The following is a 19729-nucleotide window of genomic DNA, read 5'->3' on the forward strand; positions in this document are numbered from 1 at the left end:
AAAAGGACACATGTCCTTTGAAAGAGAGTAAAAATTTTCGCTGTGCGAATTGTAACGGCAACCATATGTCAAATTTTTATCAATGCCCAGTCCGTTTAGCAATTGTTAAGGCAAGGAAAGGTAAACAAAATTCAATTTCTCAATTAAAACCAACTTCAAAACAAAATTCTCCAAGCGTACCAGTGACGCATAATTTACCTACTCCTTTGCATACCCGTTTAACTTATGCACAGGTTACAGGTAGTTCGAACATTATACCGCCTAGTGTTGGAAAATGACCGTTAATTAAAGCAAAACACGCTAGAAAATAATTGTACACCTATTACTCCAGCAAATTATGCTGCTGAGAATATTTTTTCTAATGTCAACTGCCTGGGGCCTATTACGGCAGGTAAACTTTCTTTTTTTGCAACAGGCAATGTTCGATCTTATGAACGCCATGTTGCAGGCAAAATCAATGTTTGAAGCCATTCAAATAGGCACAAATTTTACTATTAAAATTGTTTCTAATTTAAAATTTAGCAATGATTTTAAACAAAACAATTAAAATATTAAATTGGAATGCTCGCTCATTGAAGGCCAATGAGAATGAGCTTTTTAATTTTTTAACAGTAAATAATGTGCATATTGCAATTATTACTGAAACATTTTTGAAACCTAACATAAAATTAAAATATGATCCCAATTACGTGGTTCATAGATATGATAGGATTCAGGGTTCCGGCGGTGGAGTTGCAATTGTTATTCATCGCCGAATCAAACATCGTGCTCTTCCCCATCTTGAGACGAAAGTTATTGAAACTTTGGGAATTGAAGTTCAAACTGAACTTGGGATTTTATTTATTGCCGCAGCATATTTACCATTTCAATGCAAATGCGAGCACAAAAAATTATTTTAAAGGTGATTTACGAAAACTCACCAGAAATCGTTCGAAATTTTTTATAATCGGCGATTTCAACGCTAAACATCGTTCATGGAATAATTCTCAAAGTAATTCCAATGGCAAAATTTTATTCAATGATTGTTCTTCAGGATACTGTTCTATTTTGTCTCCGAATAGTCCTACATGCTTTTCTTCTGTAAGAAACCCTTCAATAATTGATTTGGTGCTAACAGATCAAAGTCGTGTATGTAGTGATTTGATCACACATGCTGACTTTGATTCTGACCATCTTCCAATAACTTTTTCTTTGTCACATGAATCAGTTTTAAACCCTATGAGCTCTGTTTTTAATTATAACAAGGCTAATTGGGGAAGATACAAAACTCATATTGAGCGAAAATTCAATATATGAGCTTGATTTGCAAAACGAAGTGAATATTGATTCCGCTTTGGAAGCATTAAAATGTGCAATTGTTGATGCCAGGAATTACTCTGTTCCAAAGGCTCAATTGAAATTTGATTCACCAATAATTGACGAAAATCTTCAACTTCTAATTCGTTTGAAAAATGTCCGCAGACGTCAATATCAACGTTCTCGTGACCCTGTTTTCAAAACTATTTATAAAGATTTACAGAAAGAGATTAAGCATAGATTTACTCTTCTGAGAAATCAAAATTTCGAAACTAAAGTTGAAAAATTGAAACCATATTCAAAACCTTTTTGGAAGCTGTCGAAGATTCTTAAGAAACCTTCAAAGCCTATTCCAGTTTTAAAAGATGGTGTACGTTTTCTTGTATCCAATGAACAAAAGGCTCAAAGACTTGCTCAGCAGTTTGAGAGTGTTCATAACTCAAATTTGAATTTTGTCAGTCCAATTAAAAATGAAGTCACACGTCAATTTGATTTAATTTCTTCCCAGAATTTTTACCTGCAGAAATAATTGAAACTAACTTGAATGAGATTAAATCAATTATTAAAAATTTCAAAAATATGAAAGCACCTGGTGACGATAGAATCTTCAATATATTAATCAAACATCTCCCTGAGAGCACAATGGAATTTTTAGTGAAAATTTGCAATTGCTGCTTCAAAATTGCATATTTTCCCAAATTATGGAAAAATGCAAAAAATACTCCAATTTTAAAACCGGATAAGAACCCAGCTGAAGTTTCAAGTTATCGACCAATCAGTTTGCTTTCTTCAATAAGTAAACTGTTTGAGAGAATTATTCTTAACAGAATGATGTCACACATCAACGAAAATTCAATTTTTGCAAATGAACAGTTTGGATTTTGCCATGGGCATTCCACAACTCATCAATTGCTCAGAGTTACTAATATGATACGAGCTAACAAATCTGAAGGTTATTCCACTGGAGCTGCTCTTTTAGACATAGAAAAAGCATTCGAAGGTGTTTGGCATAAAGGTTTGATTGCGAAATTGCAAACTTTTAATTTTCCAATTTTCCTAATCAAAATTTTAAAAAAATATCTTACTGATCGAACTCTGCAGGTTGTCTATCAGAATTCAAAATCTGATAGATTTCCTGTCAGAGCAGGTGCACCTCAAGGTTCAGTCTTAGGTCCAGTCCTGTACAACATATTCACTTCAGATCTTTCTGATTTGCCTCCAGGATGCACAAAGTCATTGTTCTGCGATGACACAAGCATTTCCGCAAAAGGAAAAAGTCTTCGTGTCATATGCAGTCGATTGCAGAAAAGTTTAGATATTTTTTCTTCCTACTTGCAAAAGTGGAAAATCTCTCCCAATGCTTCTAAAACTCAAATGATAACAAGCCTAGGGCTTTTTTCCTCAAGCCAAACAATAATCACGTTGTCAAGATGAATGGGGTTATTTTAAGTTGGTCTGACAAGGTTAAGTACTTGGGACTAATTTATGATAAAAAACTTATTTTCAAAGAGCACATTGAGAGTATACAAGCCAAGTGCATCAAATATACGAGATGTTTATATCCTATCATCAACAGGAATTCTAAACTTTGTTTAAAGAACAAACTTTTGATTTACAAACAAATTTTTAGACCAGCAATGCTTTATGCTGTACCGATCTGGTCAAGTTGCTGTTCAACAAGGAAGAAAACGCTCCAAAGGATTCAGAATAAAATCCTGAAAATGATTTTGAAGCGTCCTCCTTGGTTTAGTGCACTCGAATTACATAGACTTACTGGTGTTGAACCATTAGAAGCTATGTCAAATAAAATTATTAACAATTTTCGACAAAAACCGTTGCAATCCTCAATTGCTACGATAAGCTCTCTTTATAGCCAATAAGTTAGCAATTAAGTTAGTTGTAAGTTAACTTCCCCTTTTCTGACAAGTAGGTTTAAATCCCTACGAATGATAAGTCCTAATTGCGAAAGCAAACAAATCCTAACAATTAAAATTACAAATTTCTAACAGTGTTGAGAAGTCACCATTTGTGATTGGACACACATACTCTTTATTTACTAATATTTATCATAAATACTTAAGCTACTAACAAATCCCCCCCTTAAAAAAAAAAGATCTTGACGTGATATTGAAATTCGTGAATCACTCTGTATGAAATCATTGTATTGGGCCCAGGTTCGTCCCCGTATAGGGCTGTATTCACTCTGATTCCACCGTGAAGTGACCCCTGTGATAAGCACAATTGAGCCGTTGAGAGCAAAAGTGGTACACTTTTACACTTTTTGGGTTTTTTGCATAAATTGATGCAGAACGCAATAATGTACTAGAATAAAAAAATATCTTACTGATCGAACTCTGCAGGTTGTCTATCAGAATTCAAAATCTGATAGATTTCCTGTCAGAGCAGGTGCACCTCAAGGTTCAGTCTTAGGTCCAGTCCTGTACAACATATTCACTTCAGATCTTTCTGATTTGCCTCCAGGATGCACAAAGTCATTGTTCTGCGATGACACAAGCATTTCCGCAAAAGGAAAAAGTCTTCGTGTCATATGCAGTCGATTGCAGAAAAGTTTAGATATTTTTTCTTCCTACTTGCAAAAGTGGAAAATCTCTCCCAATGCTTCTAAAACTCAAATGATAACAAGCCTAGGGCTTTTTTCCTCAAGCCAAACAATAATCACGTTGTCAAGATGAATGGGGTTATTTTAAGTTGGTCTGACAAGGTTAAGTACTTGGGACTAATTTATGATAAAAAACTTATTTTCAAAGAGCACATTGAGAGTATACAAGCCAAGTGCATCAAATATACGAGATGTTTATATCCTATCATCAACAGGAATTCTAAACTTTGTTTAAAGAACAAACTTTTGATTTACAAACAAACTTTTAGACCAGCAATGCTTTATGCTGTACCGATCTGGTCAAGTTGCTGTTCAACAAGGAAGAAAACGCTCCAAAGGATTCAGAATAAAATCCTGAAAATGATTTTGAAGCGTCCTCCTTGGTTTAGTGCACTCGAATTACATAGACTTACTGGTGTTGAACCATTAGAAGCTATGTCAAATAAAATTATTAACAATTTTCGACAAAAACCGTTGCAATCCTCAATTGCTACGATAAGCTCTCTTTATAGCCAATAAGTTAGCAATTAAGTTAGTTGTAAGTTAACTTCCCCTTTTCTGACAAGTAGGTTTAAATCCCTACGAATGATAAGTCCTAATTGCGAAAGCAAACAAATCCTAACAATTAAAATTACAAATTTCTAACAGTGTTGAGAAGTCACCATTTGTGATTGGACACACATACTCTTTATTTACTAATATTTATCATAAATACTTAAGCTACTAACAAATCCCCCCCTTAAAAAAAAAAAGATCTTGACGTGATATTGAAATTCGTGAATCACTCTGTATGAAATCATTGTATTGGGCCCAGGTTCGTCCCCGTATAGGGCTGTATTCACTCTGATTCCACCGTGAAGTGACCCCTGTGATAAGCACAATTGAGCCGTTGAGAGCAAAAGTGGTACACTTTTACACTTTTTGGGTTTTTTGCATAAATTGATGCAGAACGCAATAATGTACTAGAATATCCAATAAAAACCGAGATCTGAGAACCCAAACCAAAATTATAGCCAACACAATTTTTGGTAATTAACATAACCCTTAAATGCGCAATGTTTTTTTAAAACAACACTACTAAAAACGTTTTAAAATATACGTATTTCAGTATTTTTTAGAAATATAATTCATTAGAACAACTCTCTAGACTCTAACGAAGAAAACTTAACAGCTGGAAGTACTGTATTTGAATGTTTTGTTTTTTATTTTTGCTGTCAAAGTCTCGAAAACGAAAAAAAAACATGGCGAGATTCCCGACAGGTGCTGACTGTCTTTGAAAATAAATTTTTAAATAAGGTTAGTGGTTAGTGAAAATGTCTGAATTATCAGTAATTATAATAACAAAAGGTCAATTTTAAAGTTACTGTTAACAAAAGTAATTGTTTAAACTTTGTTCTACGATAAAGTCACAGTGTTGTTTAAAAACAGCATGGTAAAATCTGCACATTTAATTTTTTTATGTGTATTGGTTAGTTTTAGAGCCGTAAACCTGTTAAACAAAGATTTTATGGTTTTCAATGGTTTTTTAACATCGTGCGCATTTAAGGGATAATCATCATTTCGTTGAGAGCGAAAGTGGTACATGTCCAGTCTGTGCATGTTAGATGAATTGTAAGTCGAGGATCTTAGGATATAAAACTATCATGTCTTCAGCAAAGTTGGTCAAGTGATTGAGTACTTTCAAATGAAGATCTGTCTGCTTTGGAATTTTCTCACAACGTGGTGCTAGTGTACCCGTGACTATTTTGTAACAGGAAGCATTTTACCTATTTCAGTATCAACTCGTATGCTGTTACCAAATACATATACACCAACGCCACGAAGAGACAGAATTCCTCAACAAACAGATCATCATCCTATAGCACTCAATCACTTGGATAACTCTGCTGAAGACATGAATGTTCTATGTCCTAAGATTAGAGAGCTATAATGCATCCTTCATGCTCACACTGGACATGTACCACTTTTGCTCTCAACGTTTTCTGGTTGTCATTATTTTTCCCATAGAACAAATTGAAGTTTGTGTAAGTTTCTCAACCAGAACTCGTTATGCTTTTATGTACCGTCTTTTGAAACCTTTCCTGCAATGGTTTAGTGCAGTTGTGTTGAAAAAAATTGTTGTAAATAATTTACTATTCGAGTATTTTCGTTTACTGCGTCTCCTGAAAAATTTACTTAATGGCACATGTACCACTTTTTCTCTCAACGGCTCAATTATCACGTTCATGAAGAACTGTTTAAATTCAACGAATCCATCAACACTTTTTTGCGTCGCCTAAGGATCCGCTGAATTTTTTTCGTTAATATTAATACTTTTTGTTATTCAGATTGCCTATGCAAACAACAAATTTCAACTTTCAGCATTCCCAATTTTTTTCATTCCAAGAGACTAAAGCTGATTTTTTTTTCGAAATTGTTACCCAATTGCTATAGATCTAAACTGCCTGTGATCGCATAACTGTAACATTCGACATTTTATGGATTTTGCGTTTTTTTATTGGGACATGCTTAAAATAGTATGTACTTTTTACATTTGAAAAAATATGCTAATGTTTGTTTGAAAAAAGTCGTAAAAAATACCAAGTTGTTTTGTCACATAGCGTAAATAACCGCATAATTGTAACACTACTTAACCTTTTCAACTTTTTTGTCATAAAAGCTTCCATCCAAATCCACTTCTGCATCCTTTGAAACTCGGAAGTTATTCTGGTCCGGTAGCCAACTACCGGTGATCCGTTTCTGATGTTCAGCTCATGCTTGTTGAATACAAGAAAAACTTCATTTCCACTGTAATTTATTCCAAAAGTAGCTTGAAAGTAACGGCATAAAAGTATCATTGCAAAAATTTCAACCAATTTGACTTCAAAAGTAGTGTTCAACGTTTACATAGTGTAAAGTAGTGCTTTCTTCGTGATACTAAGTTTAGTTGAACTGTCTATTTGCAAAAATATATTGGGAACAATGCATTTAAGGTCAAAATATAAAAGTGTCATTTGCTCGAACAACCAATTTTGCAAATGTTACAATTATGCGGTTATGGGCAGTAAAGTTGTTCTTGTTTTTTTCTATCATTCTGAATTGGTTCAATCTTTGAAAAAAAGCGGTTCTCAAAATCTGAATTCTCCAAATCTTTTAGGTGCAGAAACGGTCGTTGTTTTGCAACAGATTTTCAATGTTTTTTTAAAAATATGTACTGTGCTTTTTCGATTTTATCACGGTCAACTAAAATTTCCCCGTGAATTTGTCGAAATGGTGAAAATGAAAAAAAATGGTTTTTTTGTGTTGGATTCGATTGAAATTTATGATACTTTGAGTAAACTGATGCACTTTCATGGTTCAATGAAATATAAGTTCAAGATACAAACGAATAAACAACCAAAAATTAGTTCATAATATTTATCTCCATTTTCGCGAACTTTCTCAAGGCAATTATACATGCAATATCAGTATGATTTGTACTGCCCATTCTTTAGCATAGTATGGAGAGTCTAATGCTTGTTTATGTGAAATTGCAGAACCGCTAGATTTTTAATTCGACGAACTTAGAGCACCAAACCGTATGACTATTGTTTGAGCTATTAATAGATCTTTTTTCTCAACTGTTCGAATAATACACTGGATCCTTATTTTACGCGATTGATGCGTGCACGCAAAAAAAAGAATCGCGTAAAAAAAATCGCGTAATTTGAAGCAAATCGCGTAAAAAAGATTGCGTCGTTACAAAATCTTTCGCTATGTGGTAAGTGTGTGTATGTATGTGTATGTATGTGTATGTATATGTATGTGTGTGTATGTGTGTGTGTTTGTGTGTGTGTTACATCTTGGCTCATAAACAATGTTTTCCATGTGACATATCGCGTAATTTCGAGAAAATCGCGTAAAAAAATCGTGTAAAATAAAATTCAGTATTAAATAACATTGGTTGATGTTATATATCATAATCTCTAACTAAAAGTGATCCGAAACTTCAGTTGAACAGTTAACAATATTGAAAGTTAGCAATATTATCTAAATTGAATGTAAACTGAGTCAAATTTTCAGTCTGCATGAGCTTTTTGAATTTTAACTTCAGAATTATTGATACAAAAACCCCGAGTAACTCAGCAAAGATTTCAAAATGATAAAATATTGACTTTTGGTTTTGCACACGTTTTATGAGTATGAGTTACACCTTAATATTCTACTCAAAAATCTGTCTGAATATCGAATTCTTGAATATCAAATGTCTAAATCCAGACATTTCAAACATTTCAAGAACCTTGAAATATCACGGCTCAAAAAAATCTAAAAATAATAAGCTCCCAGAGTCTTGAACTCCAATGCCTATTCCTAATTTCGACCTTTCTGAATACGAAACTGTAAAATTTTACTGAATTCTATCGGAAGTAAAAGTGTAGATTAAAATTAGTAAGATTAGATTTTTTGTTGCTTTTCATAAATTCTAAATTAGATAACACTGATTGACAAGAAGGAAAAAAATGCCCCCGAGCTCCAACTGGAAAAATATGAAAGATTAAATTTTTTTACCTATTTAGAATTTCGGTACCCCTAGCGAGTTCGGAACTCGGAAGTGCGTCAAAAGGCCGCAAAGTAATTTCGCGTCGCTTCTATGTTTGCTTACGGGAAAGTCTATGAATACTTTACGCACTTCAGACTTGACTAGGAGCGTCAAAGTTCACAGTATGAGCTTCAGGGATTTCAGGGACCTAGCCATTACCAAAATGCGTCAATTTACGTGAAAGTATTGCATAGTTATTGAAAAAAAAAATATCACTCAAGTCTCTGGAAAAATGTCGATGGCTGGGGGCACCAAAATCCATACAGATGGCTAAAAACCTATTAACCCCTTTTTTCCTAGTTTGAGCTTCAGGGCTAGACCTATGTTGACCAGTATTATAGATTTTTACCCGTTACTGTGAATTTTGATGCCCTTAGAAAGCTCGGAACCCAAGTAACAATCCAAAGACGATTTAGTTTTATTTATATTTTATAGAAGTTCTATCAAAACATTACTGAATCTATCGAGTTTTATCACAAAATTATTTAAGTACTTGTGGGTTTTAATTATCAACAGTTCCCAAGAGTAGTTAAAGAACATTTGAAGAGTCTTCCATAAAACTCCTTCATCAATAAGTGTAATAAGCCTGGGGAGCGGTTTTGAAACGCACTCAATATCCCTTTCAAAATACCTATGAGAATTTTCCATAAAACTTCATTAGAGTTTCACGATAGTTTTATGGTACTTTAAGATGAATCTATCTTGAAAATGTGCCCATAAAATTTTCTTAAACCCATTTCGTCTCATGAAAGAGCAAAAAATTGGTGAAAGAAAAGGATCTAGAATAAACAAAATTTTTTAGCTCATTCAAGCAACTAACTCATACTAAATCAAGTCAACCTAAATCATACTAAATCAAGTCATTTAAGGGTATATTACACGCAAAACTTTTCTTTATTGCTTTAGAAGCAATAGCGCAAAATTGCCCTTTGGGTAACAAACCTATTACTTTAAAGGCAATAAAATTCTTCCCCAGTCAAGTAACAACACATACTGCCATATATTTAGCACGTGTTACGGGAGTACGACTATCTAATAATGGTCGTTTCAACCACATGCAAGATTTTTTCTGTCGAAAACAAGCAAAAAAAAATCACACACCGTCGCATATGTTGCACATGTTACAAGTTTCTTCAATCTCCAATTCAGCCGGTGTGCGTGTATTAGTTCGCATACGGAGTAGAGAAAAAATATGACAAGAGCTGCCAAGCAGCATTTTCCCAACAACATTTGGCTGCAGCTTTTTCTGTACGAAAACCTTTTTTCTTCATGTCCTTCTAAGATTTTACCTCTTTGTGATGCTTTCGAAGTGCCTGCCTCATAATAGCTCACACTTAGTTCTGGTGCTTTGGAGGGGGTTGTGTACTTGGGTCTGATGGATTCGTACCACTCCAGGACATAATGTAAATAGTGGCACGAAGCTAAAGTCAACAGAGTTGAACAGAGGAAGCAGCCTCTTCTGTAGACACTTATTGAGGTAGATCTCCCCGTTTACAGTCCCGGTAGTTACATAATGAGACAATCAGGCTTCGTCAGCATCTGGGTGTAAAATTTCCGAGCCCGTAACTTTTTCACCGTATTTTGCCGTTTAACATGATCCGGAGCCTTCTGCCTTTGGTACGTGCGCAGTCCTCCCCAGTAATTGGCTCTCTGAACAAAAGTCATAGACAAATTAGATTCAACTTTCTGACCACATCTGGCCGCCTGACCGAAGCAGTGGAATTCCACGTAAACGAATTTCTTCCCGTGATGCAATTTGTTTAACATGATTGAAAATGGATTCCTAATCTAGAGTCTTTGATTTGAAATTGTTTCAAATTTTTGTTAAAGTTATGATTATAGCCCAAACTGGTCTACAATCGGTTCAAAACTGCTAACAAAAGCGTTAAGTTGAATCAAAATTATCACAACTGTTCTAATATTCCATTATAATTTCGATCGAAAAAAGCTTGAATAAAACTTTGTAGACCAAATTGATGTAATGTTTGACCAAAATGAAAGTAATTCAGATCTAGTTTCAGTCAACTGAGACAATGTTGACTATTTCCATTCCATCATGAGTCTACTTTAAACAAACTTGCGTGCAATTTCCCTCCGATTTTAGCTGTTTGTATCCAATTTCAAACCAATTTCCGTCCATTTGGCAAACTTTAAAATACTGACGCCTTTGAAAGTCAAGTTTTAAAAAATTATAAAGTTTAAAACTAACCCTGAGGTGAATTTTGGAATTATTGTTCTGTTGTATCTTGAGATTAAATAATTTTAGTCCAATACAGGAATTAAAGCTGTTTTCAGGAGATTATCAAAAAGTGATTTTGAAGTTTCAGAATTTTAGATTAATTATTATAAGCATAAAAAAATAGAAAAATCAACTTTTGAGTAATTCAGTTCGTGATTCAACCGTTTTAAAGTAATTTTTTTTTTCGTGCACAATTTCCTGTATTCCCAGATCCTCAAAATTCGTACAATTTCTGAAACACGAAATCCTGAAATTTCATGACTTGTGAATCCTGTTTAATAATTATCAAGAACTTTGAAATTTTTTAGATGTTTTAAAACTCTACGATCGCAAAATTTAAAATAAAATTAATACGCATCTATCCCAAATGGCATTACAAATTGAAGAGCTTTGAATCCCAAAATGATCCGGTTTTCGAAGACAAAAATTGTATGTCTCCTGAGTCCGGCAGACTATTAACTTTTATGATATCAAAACTATTAAATCCCCGACATCCAGTATCCAGAATACGTCGAAGTCCCGAAATAATGTAGGATACGTCCATAGTTCTTAAACTCTTAAAATCTGAAATTCCAGGAGAGGTTTTCTACTAACATTAAAAAATCCTAAAATTTCACAGTCCAAGCAATTTGAAATTTTGCTCAAAGTTGGTTGAAAACTCGATCCTGAAGTGCATCAGTATTTCCAGGTTTGTTTTAAACTAGATCAAAATTGGCTTAGGCCGAAAGTGGGTGAATAATGATAGGGCAAACTATCAATGTTGACTCAGAATTGGTTTGGGCCTAATGATTTTTTACGATCTCTTTTGATTTCAAGATAGCTTTAAAACAATTCGATCCAAATGACGTACAAGTAAATATATAATTATCTGCAATTCCTAACTGAACTTTATCCAGATTGAATGAATAAATCGAAAAGAGTCCAATAGAATTGGAAATTTCAACCATTCATTCATGGAAAATCGCAGAAAAAATAAATCAATGAAATCATGTTGAGACTTTTTCCAATCGATTTAATTTTCCACCATATTTAGGATTTAGTGAAATTTTTAAATCGCTTAATCCCAAATATCAAACTCCTAAAAAGCTTTCTTGGCACTACTGAAACTCTTCAACCTAAGCTTGCTTCAAATAAAATATACCATAATCACAATACCAGAAATTGGAAGAATGCTTTAATCCAAAAATTTCAATATTTAAAAGTTTACAAGCCTTTGCTTCAGTATATTGGAACGTAACAAGTACAAATTTAAGATTTATTAATAGTATTTTTCCCAACGGCAAAAAAGCTATGAGCATCATCAGCCGTGTGACCTAAATTTGCTAATGTTTCTAGAGCTATTTGAACAAATAATAAACTATTATGGGTTAATATCAATATTTCAAAGGCGGCCAATATTTCAACAATTTCAAGCAACTAGACATTCACTTATTTTAAATGGTATCGCTTAAAAATCATTTCAAAACTACTTTCCATTTACACTGTTCAACCAAAGATGTCTGTTATGGCGACATCACCGGGTAGTGTAAACTGGAACAGATGGGTCAAAAGCCATTAAATTTGTTGTTTGAATTTTAAAGGCGGCTTCAAGATTTCTTAATGTACATGTTGATCGCTAGATCTATTTTTTCTAAAATTCAAAGTACCAACCTGCTCCCGGATCCGGAGTCGTCGGCGGCTGTGGTGTCGTGGTGCGTCCTCCAATATACAGCGAACTTCCGGTAGTGGTGGTGGATGTGCTGGTAGACGGCGTTTGCGTTCTAGTGTGCTTCCTAGACTGTGAACCCTTGAGCGAAGGCTTGATTTCGTTGTTGTTGCTGTCGGTGGTCACACGGTTTCGCGAGCCACTCGTTCCTGTACGACTACGCGATCGCGACGGTTTCCTAGGGCGGCTTGGAGCGGCGATGTCATTGGCACCGATGCTAAAAATAGAGCTCATTTTATCATCTGTGGATTTAAATATATTCAGGTAAAACTTACTCTGTGCTAGCCAGCAGAGTCTCCTTGGCAGCCTCGATGATCGGATACGGGCGTCCGTGGCAGGTGCCGCGGAAATCGTCGTTATCGATCGACCAGAACATAATACCACCCAAACCGTTTTCCGCTACGTACTTTGCCTTCTTCCGGGCGATCGCTTCGTCATCATAACCAACCCATTGATTACCCTTGAACGCGTACGGGCCCATCGCGTTGGCATTCGGTTGAACCACGGTCCACTCGGGATCCTCCTTGACGGCGGTACAGATTTCGTAGTACGCCAGGTAGCCTTTCTCTCTGGTAGCGTCACCCTGTTCGCCAGGACCGTCCGCCGGCGAACCGATATCGGTCGCGTCCGGGTTGTACAGAGTGTACGATCTACCGTAGGTTGGGATACCCAGCACTAGCTTGTCACGATCTGCACCCGCGTTTAGGTAGAATTTGACGCTGTAGTCCTGTTGAAATAATAACGAAAATTAACCTTGAAAGAGTATTTAGAGTTGAAGCACGACTTACAATGTTGAGTTCCGAGTCAAAATTGTACTCCGAAGGTTCTTCTAGCGAGTAGAGAGGCGAGTGGTGATTGACCGCCGGTTCGTAAGCACTGTGGTAATCGTAGGTCAGCAGATTGAACCAATCCAGGTACCTGTTCAACTTAGCAACGTCGTAGCCTTTGTCAATGTATTCCACACCAGCCGGTACGGCCATCGTGAGTAACAACCTAAAAAGACATTACGATTAGAAGAGAAAAATGAAGTCACAAACTGTAACCGTCTCACCTTGGACGTCCAGTTTTCGACGACTCCCGCTCGAACTCCTCGCGCAATTCCTGCACCAGCTGGGCGTAGTTTTCACGATCCTTCGGCTTCGATCCGTCGCGGAATGCCGGATACTCCCAGTCCAGGTCCAGCCCGTCGAAGTGATTTTGGCGCAGGAATTTAATCGAGTTTTTCACGAACTGCGAGCGCCGCTCTGAATCGGCCACCAGTGGGGAGAAGCGTGCCGAACCCTCGTTCCAGCCGCCGATGGCGAGCATGGTTTTCAGATTCTTGTTGTAGGTCTTCAGGCCGGTGAACTTGGCGAAGCCGCCTGAAATGGGTTTGGAATTTTACTAACTATATCAGAGGGAAAGAGCAGACTCTTACCTTGCTCAATATCCTGATACTTATCGTAGGGTTTGAGGGCATTCTCCTTGGTGAAACCTCCGAACGAGTAGATCAAATGGGTACACAGGTACGGGTTGATGTTCTGCGGGTTGAACTTGGCCGTCCCCGGGCGGTACACCGACCAGTTAGTGTAGTAGCAAACCACCCGTTGGTTGTTCTCCGATGCCGATGCCGCTCCGCCGTGGTTCCCGGAGGAACACAGCGCCAGCGTGGTCAACAGTAGAAGAAGCCATGTTGCCGCTCCCCGGTGAAGCTGAAGGAAACATGAGAAATGCACATTAGCCATTTGAAATTGCGGATATTACTCACAAATAGCATTGCTAGCGTGCAATAATGTGATTACCGAGTGAAGTTTATGAATTTTCGTTGGCGTGTAGCGCCGATTTCTCCCACGGTTGCCAGTTTCGAAACATACAAACACACGAGAAGAAGTGGTGTAATCAATCGTGTGTAAGTTCGGTTGCTTTGTCTTTCGGTTGGCAGTCGACTGCTTGGAGATTGATCAATTCGATTTGTTTATTTGGCGTTTGGTACTCCAACAATCTATTCCGGTTTCTATAATTTCCTGATCATGTATTACTTATTCGATAACACGCTCAGCTTTCCACAGAACATTATTTCATTGTTCAACCAACAAAATGCTTCCATTTATCGCGATGTGTACAAACCACGTGTTAGACTAATAGTTGCAAAATCGAAAAAAAAAACAGCTCCTGTTACTTCAAAGCAATCCAACCACATCGGGCACGCACCTCTTCGTGTGAGGTTTTCCCTATGTGATTGGTCGGCTGATGCAATATAACCCCTTCGAACGCACCAAGCGGCTTCGGTTGAGCCAACGTTAATCGATAGTTAGGCTGCAACCGCAAACACGCACCGAACACGTCTCGTACATATTACGCTGACCATAAAAGATCGCCATATATACCCGGTACAAATCATAACCTAGAAAACGAAACGAAACAACCTATCACTGTTTAGGTGATGTCCGAAAAACGGCAACGGCCGACCGGCCCTTCGGTGCGGCGTAATGCAAAACAAAATTGCAGCAACCCCAAAAAAAGAGCAAAACAAAACAACATGACAAATTAGCCCGCCTCCCCCAACATTGTTTGCGGTGAAATGAGCCGTGCGAAGCACCACGCCAACATTCAATGTTAAACAACCACCGCCTCTTATCATCGCGCGGCGGCGGCCCCCTTTTGGATTTTAACAAAGTAGTCATTGCCCAAGAGAATTCGAAGACAACACTACTGCCAGTCGCGAACCGGCCGACCTCTTTACTACCTTTAACACAGTGTGTCTAACCTAGCGCTGAGCTTAATCGGTCAGTACGGCCCTACTTGCGTAAATATCATAAAATAAATATGACAATTTTGTTGCCACTGCTCATTAGCAGTCTAATTCCATCCCCTTTTGTTACTCTTATTCAATTATTCCGTGAATTTTGTGAAGCCTTTTCATTTAAAGAGAGATGGTTGTCAAAGCTTTAAGCCCTGCTTGAAAAGCGCTCTGTCGATCATTTGTTGACAAATAAATATTTGTTTCTGATTATTTGATCATTGCGATTGTCGAGCTGGGATCTTAGAGTTGCGCGTTTCTTGTGTATTTCGATGAGTAGCTCGTAGAAAAATACAGTAAGGGGCCATCCACATACCACGTGGACAGATTTTTAACGATTTTGCATGCCGCCTACAACGTGTTTTCTCAAATCATTTTCCGCCGACTCTCACCGCTAACCAACACATTTGTGGAAAGTTAAGGCCGGCTTTGGGGTGGATGGTCTACATCAGACTAAATTTTACCTTACGACAGATCCTCCAGGAATGCCGTGAATACAAAACCCTCGTGCATCACCTATTCACCGAATTTAAAAATCTGGCGAGTAGTAGGGGAACAACGGGCAACACGGACAGGGCGGGTAAGATGGTCCGTTGCTCATTTCTATATAAACCATTGAAATTAACACAAATCATTTATGCCAGTTACATACCAACAGCATTCTGGGAGTTTCGAGATATTATGTAGATTGAAACAATAGTTAGTTATTTGAGAAATTATAAAAATAAGTTCACCCTCAACAGCAAAGCAATGTGATGTAGTTTCTGCCGTGCCGAGTTTAAGCTTCTGGTGCGGTAAAACTTCAGGAAAATATAGTTTTCAATGACATTGGAATAATTAAGCATATTTGAAACATGTGGGTGAAGATAGTTTAGTGAAAATATATTTTTTTTGGAAATCACATCGATCCAAAAAATTGTTTGCCTCTTGGGCAAGACGGTCAGTCGTTGTGTTCGCAAAATGGACAGTCTGAGAAAACGACGATAGCACCATTTAATATTGTTTCTTTCAGCATTCTTATCACGGAAGATGAGACTTAAAGTCATTAACTGTCATTTGAAATAAAAATCATCATTAGACGTTGTTAAAACCTGTAAATATGCTACATGTAAATGATGTGAATGATTCCATCTGCGCAGCGGACGGTAAGCTTTAAACACGTGCTTTTTTGCGCAACGCATCGTCCCGTATAGAAAAGAAATTTGCTATAGTATAGGGCCGTCTTACCAGCACAGCCGGTCCGTTTCAAATGCACGTTGTGAAATAGTGGTTTTTTGGGACTGTTTTTATTTTAGAGAAAACTAATATAAAGTCACTCTAAAAAGGCAAGGTTTGCATTATTTTATGAAAAGCACTAGTCAATGTCGAATATTATGAATATCGTTGGTTGCAATGTTATGTTTTGAGCAGAACTTTGAAACTTTGTGAATCAGGCCATTTCATTATGACGGAATGCCAAATAAATAATATTTTTAAATGTTACTATATTTAATTCAGTGTTGTTAGTCCCGCTCGTAAGCAGTAAGCAACATCTCATGTGAGGTTCCCGTTGCTACCGCTATCACACACTGGAGAATTCTCCATTCAAGCTTTTTCTCGTTCTTTTTCGCTTTCTTTCTGGCTCGCATTCGCTCCCGAGATCATATGCATACACACCCGTCTACTATCCTTGTGCGTACTCGTGTGTACCCACTCCCCTACTCGCGAGAACGATCAGCCAACGACAGTGCTGGAGTACTTCGTGATAAGGTCGTATGACTGTGCTTGTGAAGTACAAGGGATATAACTCTCACTCGTTTTGTTTACTTCCAAAGATTAAACTAGGAATTTGTTTGTAGTATATTTCCTATATTTGTGTGCATAATTTTGTATGTCATTGTAGAAAGCAGTGTTGCTGATTATCACTTCATTACACTCAAATACGTTGACTGCAACCAGAAGTACTCAGTTCAGTGGCAACAAAGCATGCACTCATAAATGAAACGAACACGTTGATTGTCCCGTGCCATGGTGAGTGGCTCACGTATGAGAAGTTTTTTTTTCTCTTCGCACCATCTTCGCTTCGGACCCGATCAGATCAATAGGGAAGACAGAGGTTTTTTTTCCGTGGTAATCTCATCACTCAGAATATTCAGATGATGCGCATCATTCACTTCATTTGCATCGTTCGCACCGTTCGTACGATTTGCATCAGTCATATTCTTCGGGTCTTTTTTTTTGGGTGAACCGAAGCGATTAGCTTTCTTCAGCCAACAGTGCTGCGTAGTTGTAGTTTTAAAAATAAAAAGAGTCTAGCAGTGATGAACTGCCGCGCGTTAAAAACAAAGATGAAGGATGTTGTGGAGGAAAAGGCTGCTGCCACAGGGGCAATAAAATATAGGTGCCTTATCGATGCTTTCAGTTTTGTTAAATTCATTTTAAATTTCAGAAACCTATAATCCGTTGACTTCAAGAAACATAAAAACAAAAACATACATTGAAAGAATGTCATTTTTTCCTTTTCAAACATCTCGAACAATACGTGCGAACATCTAAACTAATTCCTTAAACTATATTCCGCAAAATTTATTCCGTCAAGAATACATCCCTTCTCAGATGTATCGAACACCCTATTCGATAAACAGAGAATTCGCTTGCCCACCGTAGGCGGCGACGTTTGTTTGGGTCTTGTACGAATCTATTCTTACCAAAACCAACGGTGTTTTTTTTTTGCTTCGTAAACGTCATTGTTCTTTCCCGACGCTCCGTTCGCTTCAGCTGTAAGTCGAATTGATGGTGAGTAACTTTTTTTCGGGTGGCCGAATGTGGTAACTCAGTGAGATACAATAGCAGGAGAAGAAGTGAAGGATAGAATACACCCAAACAGTTCATTAAGCACTGTTATTCGCACTTGATGATGCGATAGACTGCGGCTCTAACTAGTACCAAGTCACTAGTAAGCAGCGACGATGATGAATCATGAATGATTGTGATAATCAGCAACTTTGGTAGAAAGTATGTAAGAATACTCCTGGTTGTGTAGGGTACCCAAAAGTGAAATTGAGGTAGCCGCCTTCAGTTCAAATCGATTAATAAAACGAAGGTAGCTGTCTTCGAGGAAATTCCATTGCCTCATTTCAATAGGTAATGGGCCCAGAACAACGCCAGAAAAGCAGAATATCACAGGCGGATGCAGCAATTGATTAGATATGCTATTTCTAACGACCAAAGAATAGATTACTGGTGACAGTACGACAGTACAGCAGTGAGTTAGCTCGAGATGGCAGCATAGCTCTTCAAAAATGATACTGATTCAACTACGAAGTGTCATGGTTGGTGTACTCGGTATAAACGAGGTCAAATTCACAGCAATAAAGTGGCGTTTCTTTCGTATCATTTGACACGTTTGCAGCTGTAACGTGCCCCGTTTGATGAGCCGTTATGCCGTTCCGGATTCCAAAGTATGGTTTGAAATGACACCAAAAGTTAGAAAGTTACTGAATTTTGGTGGCCAAGCAGCCCAAACTCCGAAAAAAAAAACAAGAGTAGTTAGATCCATAAAAAGTCACGAGCGATAATCTTTTCTACTCCTTGAAAAAGGTGAAATAAAGTCACCAAAACTGTCGGAATAAGAAAAAACAAATCGTTTTTGCTAGTATTCACGGACTGATTAAGCCGATGAACCCGTTAAATTAACCGTTTCATTCGTTATACAAACAAACATAAAAAGTCAGTTATTACGCTTTGAAGGGTATGCGAATAATGGGCACTGGCACTCCGAGACCAAATTGGTTGAGATCTCACGAGACGTAGAACCTGATGAAAGATCAGTGATGGTTAGTTAGAAGCAATGTATCATTCATATGCTGAAATAAATCCAGCTGATGATCTGTAGAACTCAGATACTATCGACCTTGTCCCAACGGAACTCGCAGAGTAAGTCAAAGATTATCCTGAAGATGAAAAAAGCCAATACCTTCCGATTCAAGAGAGGAAGATATTCCCTTAGATGTTGAGACGCGCGGAAGAGGGCTGATTGACTACGAGACAGCATGTTGTACCAAATATTTCGTCAAAGAAGTACCAAAGTCGTGGTTTTAGAGACGTTCGCGCTGGTGGCAAAAATGTCCAATATCAATGCTGGTGATCGGCGATAAACATTCGATCTTTTTCAACGTGGGAGTATACTTCGACAATCCGTCGAATGCAACAATTTTCATACGATGCCACTCCGAGTCTCCAGTTCTACAAAATGTTGTCCTCCCAACAACACTTTCGTGTTAAATGCAACTAACAAAAGTTAAGTACAAAAAACTAAATTTTAAGCAAGTTTCATATAATATACTTTATAGCTTTGTACCGAATGAAGATAGCGTTTTCATTTTTTCAACAAATTTTCATATTTTTGAATCTTCTACAACTTTTTTGAATAAACCATCCCTCTATCTCTTAACACAAAAAAAGTTAGTTCTTTTATTTTTAGTATAGTAAACTTTGTATAATTTTTGACAACTTGCGATTATCCGGGTCATTCATACAAACAATTGTTTCGA

General features: G+C 37.2%; 1 protein-coding gene across 2 annotated transcripts in view; it reads right to left on the reverse strand.

Moving 5' to 3' along the window:
• LOC129717291 (mucin-5AC) overlaps positions 1-19729 on the reverse strand; it is a 102683-nt gene that overhangs the window by 13562 nt on the left and 69392 nt on the right. For both annotated transcript variants that reach the window (XM_055667166.1, XM_055667159.1), the window contains exons 3-7: positions 13836-14109; positions 13470-13779; positions 13207-13411; positions 12694-13145; positions 12364-12635 (exon numbers count right to left, since the gene is read on the reverse strand). In XM_055667166.1, the coding sequence (XP_055523141.1) occupies positions 12364-12635; positions 12694-13145; positions 13207-13411; positions 13470-13779; positions 13836-14109 (1513 nt within the window). The remainder of the gene's footprint in view (positions 1-12363; positions 12636-12693; positions 13146-13206; positions 13412-13469; positions 13780-13835; positions 14110-19729) is intronic.

This window comes from Wyeomyia smithii, chromosome 1, assembly GCF_029784165.1.
Source record: "Wyeomyia smithii strain HCP4-BCI-WySm-NY-G18 chromosome 1, ASM2978416v1, whole genome shotgun sequence".
NCBI lineage: Eukaryota > Metazoa > Arthropoda > Insecta > Diptera > Culicidae > Wyeomyia > Wyeomyia smithii.